The 5,565-nt window shown below is 60.3% G+C and overlaps 1 protein-coding gene across 1 annotated transcript in view; it reads left to right on the top strand.

Moving 5' to 3' along the window:
- Positions 1-102: 102 nt before the first annotated feature.
- The window catches only part of BARHL1 (BarH-like homeobox 1), an 8,944-nt gene continuing 3,481 nt past the window's right edge, over positions 103-5,565 (top strand). Inside the window, exons 1-2 of the mRNA XM_014942787.1 lie at positions 103-1,306; positions 5,131-5,353. Of these exons, the coding sequence (XP_014798273.1) occupies positions 865-1,306; positions 5,131-5,353 (665 nt within the window). The 5' untranslated portion in view covers positions 103-864. The remainder of the gene's footprint in view (positions 1,307-5,130; positions 5,354-5,565) is intronic.

Raw genomic sequence — 5,565 nt, forward strand, 5'->3', positions numbered from 1 at the left:
CCGTTGGGGGGGGAGGGGGGGAGAGAAGTGGGGGGGCTGTGCCTGGGTCCCCGAACCAGAGTGGCACAAGTTCATTTTTTTCCCCCTATTTTCCCCCATTTCCCTCCGTCCCCCCCCCCGCGGTGGGTGAGGCGCTCTCGCCGCTGTCCGAGGTGCTGAAGGCTCCGGAGTGACTCCGGCGCCGGGCGCTGTCCGAGGTGCTGAAGGCGCCACCGACTCCGGAGTGACTCCGGTTTCCCGCCCCCCCCCTCGGGGCTGTCCGAGGTGTTGGCGGGGAAGGGGGGGGGCGCCGCGGCGGCCCGACGGCTGGCCACCCCCTCCGCCCTCCCCTCGCCCTTCCCCATTGATTTCTGGATCATTAAGTGGTTAAGGCGCTGCGAAGCATCACTATCGATCGCTGCCTCCCCACCTCCGGCTGGGAGACCCCGGGCTGCCCCCCAGCCCCGCGGCTCCGGGCAAGGGTGGGGTGGCCGGGTAAGGGGGCCGGGACCCCGGGTGAGGTTGGGGTCCGTCCCCCTTCACCCCCATCCCCTTCGCGGCCAAAGTTTGACTCTGCCTCCCTCTCCCCCCCTCTTCTGTCTGTCTGTCTGTGAGTGCAGCTGGGCGCGATGCTGAAGACGGAGCAGCCCTGGATCTAACGCGCGGCGCCTCGGAGAGCCTTGCAGCAATTATTGCCCGGATCCCAGACTGAACTTTGCTCTATTCATTATTTTTTAAAAAAAAAAAATTTACCTTTTTCTTTTCTTTTTCTTTTTTTCTTTTTCCCTCCCCTCCTGTTATTGTTAATTATCATTATCAAACCGCTTCCGCCGCGCCCTCCCTCCCCGCCAATGCCCGTGTGAGCGCCGGCACCTCGCGGGGGCCATGGAGGGCTCCACCGGCTTTGGGATCGACTCCATCCTCTCCCACCGAGCCGGCAGCCCGGCCGTGCCCAAGGGGGACCCGCTGGTGGGCGACGGCCGGTCCCCGCTGGAGCTGAGCCCCCGCTCGGAGGGCAGCAGCGGGTGCCCCTCGCCCCGTTCACCGGGCCGCGAGTGCCTGGAGGCGGCGGGGCCGCGGCCGGGCCTGGATGCCCATCTCCAGCCGGGACAGGTCTCGGCTCCTTCCCAGTCCCGGACCGTCACCTCCTCCTTCCTCATCAGAGACATCCTGGCCGACTGCAAGCCCCTGGCCGCCTGCGCGCCTTACTCCAGCACCAATGGACCTCAGGAGCCGGCGGGCAGGATCCCCACCAAACCCGGGGAGGACTTTAGGGAGAAAATGGAAAAAAACACTAGCAGCTCCTCCTCGGACTCCGAGTACAAAGGTAAGAAAGAGCCGCTCGCCCCACTGGGCTTTGCTTTGGACCCAAAGCCTCCGGCGGCCCCGAAGCCTCCCGGTGAGCCCGGAGCTCGCTGCGGAGACGATTCCGGGGATGGGGGGGTCGCGGTACCGGTCGCCCCCGAAATGACGGCGGGGTCGGCACTAACTTGGGAAAACTTGGGGCGTCGGGACTCGATGGGGCTCTGTCCTTGCCTCCGTGGAAAGGGTTGGAGAGATCGATGTTTCCCCAAACGCGCCCGGGGAATCCGCCGGGCTGTTTTCCGCGGGGGAAGATCCGGTCGTTTCGTTCCTACCGGCGGGGAGAGGGGAGAGGAGAACCGGAGGCGGGTTTCTGCCTGGGAGAAAAAAAAAAAAAAAAAAAAAAAAAAAAAAAAAAAAAAAAAAAAAAAAAAAAAGAAAACAAAGATAAAATAATCACGGGTTTGTTGCTGGGTATTTCCTCTGCTCCGGTGAGAAACAAACAAGAAAGTCAGCAGGGTTGGATTCGATTTGTATTATTTCTGTTATCATTTTGGAGATGGTTTAAAACTGAGCACGGCAGCCGGGGAGCCCCGGGCCGCATCCACGGCGCCGGCGGGGACTGGAGCTGGATGCGGCGGCTGCTCGCCCCGGGCCGGGGGCTTCGGCCTCCCGGGCCCCCGGTAGCCCCTTCCCGGCCTCCTCCTGAGGCAGCCGAGGCACGGGAACAGCACTGGGGAGGGGGGAACCGGGGTCGGTCCTGGTTAATCACGGGTTTGTTGCCGGGTATTTCCTCTGCTCCGGTGAGAAACAAACAAGAAAGTCAGCAGGGTTGGATTCGATTTGTATTATTTCTGTTATCATTTTGGAGATGGTTTAAAACTGAGCACGGCAGCCGGGGAGCCCCGGGCCGCATCCACGGCGCCGGCGGGGACTGGAGCTGGATGCGGCGGCTGCTCGCCCCGGGCCGGGGGCTTCGGCCTCCCGGGCCTCCGGTAGCCCCTTCCCGGCCTCCTCCCGAGGCAGCCGAGGCACGGGAACAGCACGGGGGAGGGGGGAACCGGGGTCGGTCCTGGTTCCCCGGAGCAGTTTGTCGCGCGTACCTTCGCCCATCCCACCCCCATCACCCCTGCAAAAACTTTCACCTGGGAAAATTGTTTGCCGGGTGTTTGCGAAGGGAAGGCAAAGGGACACGGCTCGGGGGGAGAAAGGGGAGGTGATGGCACCTAATGGAGCCGCTGGATTTGTGGGGGCTGGTATGAAAAGGGGGAACGGGCCGAGCCCCGGCCCGGCTGCAAATTCCTCTCGGCCCGCCCGGAGCCGCCGCGCTGAAACCGGTTCATGGAAATAAAAACATTGGCCCAAAGGAGCCTCCAAACGCCGGGCACCGCGGGGGGATTTTCGCTCTGAACGAAGGACGGAACCCCCGGTCGGTACCGGGGCTGGAAGTGACCCGGGAGAGGGGCTGGGATCGGTCCCGCCGTTTTTAAGGGCCGGGATCGAAACCAGCCGCGATTCCCACCTCGGCGGTTTGTTTTCGCCTCCTACATCCCCCTCCCCGAATTCCTTCGGCTTTTCTCCCCTCTCCCCAAATCGCCGAGCCGCGAAAGAGGCGAGGGAGAAGAAGAAATGCGGGTTCTCCGCACCCCCCTAAGGCGGCCGAGCCCGGGCTGGGGGCGTCCGTTTTGGGTGGGGGCCGTTACCGCGGCCGCGCTCGGCTCCTCGCCTGCCCCTGCCACGGGAAAAACGCAGCTTAAGTAGGGGAAAAAAACAGCTCTTAAACAGGGAGAAAAACACAGCTTAAATCGGGGGAAAAACGCAGCTTAAAAGGGGTAAAAAACACAGTTTGGGGGGGGGGGATTACAGCTTAAATGGGGAGGAAACCACATCTTAGATGAGGGTAAAAACACCGCTTCAGTGGGGTAGCGGGCGAAGGACCACGCTCCCAACGAGATCCCTTTTTGCTGTTTTGAAAATTGCTTCTTCTGGGCCAAAACGCCCTTAATTTACCCCGCAAAGGGGCTGCGGGGCCGGGCCTAACCCGCAGCGGCGGCGGCAGGATTTGGCCCACGCCAAAATGCCGAAAACCCCGTTTTATATACATATATATATTATTTTTTTTAAGCTAGGACTAACGGGGGAGAGAGCCGGAGCCGGCGGGGGAAGCCGCTGCCGCCACCGAGCGCATCCCTTTGGCGAGTAGGAACTTTTTGAGGAGCCCAGGGCCATTCGGGGGCCGGGGGGGGATTCGCCTCCCCCTTGGGCGCGGGAGGTTGGACCCGGCTTTTCTCCGCCGCAAAACTCCGCACAAAGTTTCGGGCCTTCCCCGGGAGGAAGCGGGGCCGGGACCCCGGGACCGCCCCCCCCCATCCCCCGGTCCCGTCCCGGGGCCGCCGCTTTCACCGGGAACCGGAGCCGGGTCTCCGTGTTTTAAGGCTGGTTCCCGGCTGGGGCTCTGTCTGCTCGGCCAGAGCCGGGATTTCTGGTCGAAGGGTTTCACTCCCCGGTGGCTCAATTAACCGGATTATTGTCTTCCTACAGAGAGGAACCAGCTCGCGTTCGGCTCCAGCCCCCGCCACCAGCAAATTTTAACATAAACCCCCGTAAAAAACAAAACAAAACAATAAAGAAAAATCAAAAACAACCAAACGCCGCCGCTTTGTATAAACTGAGACTTTTTGCCACATAATCTCCTCCAGGAGGATGGGGAAGGCGAGCACAAACAGAGATTTATTTTTCCTTTTTCTTTTTTTCTTTCTTTTTTTTTTTTTTTCTCGGATATTTTCCTGTCACCTATTAATGTAAATTCCCGCGTCGCTCCGCCGGTGCGTAATGTACCGGCCGCGCTAACGAACCGCCGCCAGCCCGGTTCATTCTGCAATTTTTTTAAGATAAATAACAGCGCGGGCACGGGCTTGTGGAGCCCCTTCCCCGGTATTTCGTTGTGCGCCCCGGAGAGGTTTGTTGTCACCTATTAATGTAAATTCCCGCGTCGCTCCGCCGGTGCGTAATGTACCGGCCGCGCTAACGAACCGCCGCCAGCCCGGTTCATTCTGCAATTTTTTTAAGATAAATAACAGCGCGGGCACGGGCTTGTGGAGCCCCTTCCCCGGTATTTCGTTGTGCGCCCCGGAGAGGTTTGTTCCCGTCCCGGGAGGACGGAGGGGGTAGAACCAGCCCCACCGCGGCCACTTTTCCCCCCAAAAATGCGGGCTCGCAATTTTTATTTTGGGTTAGTTTTGGTTTAGATTCCGCGCCCCGGGAGGACGGAGGCTTCTCCGCGGAGGGGGTAGAACCAGCCCCACCGCGGTCACTTTCCTCCCCAAAAATGCGGGCTCACAATTTTTATTTTGGGTTAGTTTTGGTTTAGGGTTTAAAAAGGGAAAAAAAAAAAAAAAAGAGAGAGAGGAATGAAAAAATAACTTCAAGCATCGAGAAAGCTGCTGGGGTTTGGTGAAAAAAATAAATTCAAGCATCGAGAAAGCTGCTGGGGTTTGGGGAACAAACCCGGAGCAGGGTCCCAGCAGAGAAATGCGGGCTGAGGGAGATGCGGGGTTTTTTTTTGCGGGCAGGAGCGCAGCGGGGCTGGGCCGGGGCTCCCCGCAGCCCCGCTCCCAGGCCCCTGGGACAGGGAAAGGCCGGGTCCGCTTCGAGGACCCCCTGATTCCCCCTTGGGCAACCGGGGTTAAAATTGATGGGTTTGTAAAGTAAATTTGCGCCGTGAGTCCGGGTCGGTGCCTGAGCCCGGCTCCTCCGGCTCATGGCTGCAGCGGGTTAGCCCCCTCTTTTGAGGGTATTTCCTTTCCCTTCCTGCCCTGACCCGGTCTTTCTTCCTCCCTCTCTGCCCAGTGAAAGAAGAAGGGGACCGAGAGATCTCCAGCTCCCGGGACAGTCCCCCGGTGCGGCTGAAAAAGCCGCGCAAAGCCCGCACCGCCTTCACCGACCATCAGCTGGCCCAGCTGGAGCGCAGCTTCGAGAGGCAAAAATACCTGAGCGTCCAGGACAGGATGGAGCTGGCAGCTTCCCTCAACCTCACCGACACGCAGGTGAAAACGTGGTACCAGAACAGAAGGTAAAAATAACAAAAACAAAGACAAAAACCCAAACTCACCCTTCCCTTCTGCCCACAGCGCCCGGGTCCCTCCGGCCCCTCTCCCCCCAAACCCGGCGGGGCTTTTGCACCCCACAGCCACCCCCTCCCTCCTGCCACCAGGAGAGATGCCGGGGTCCCCCTCCTCTCCCCGGGGGCCTTTTACCCCCAAATAAGGGGGAGAAAAGTGATGC

This window comes from Calidris pugnax, unplaced genomic scaffold (assembly GCF_001431845.1).
Source record: "Calidris pugnax isolate Ruff unplaced genomic scaffold, ASM143184v1 scaffold102, whole genome shotgun sequence".
NCBI classification, from domain to species: Eukaryota; Metazoa; Chordata; class Aves; order Charadriiformes; family Scolopacidae; genus Calidris; species Calidris pugnax.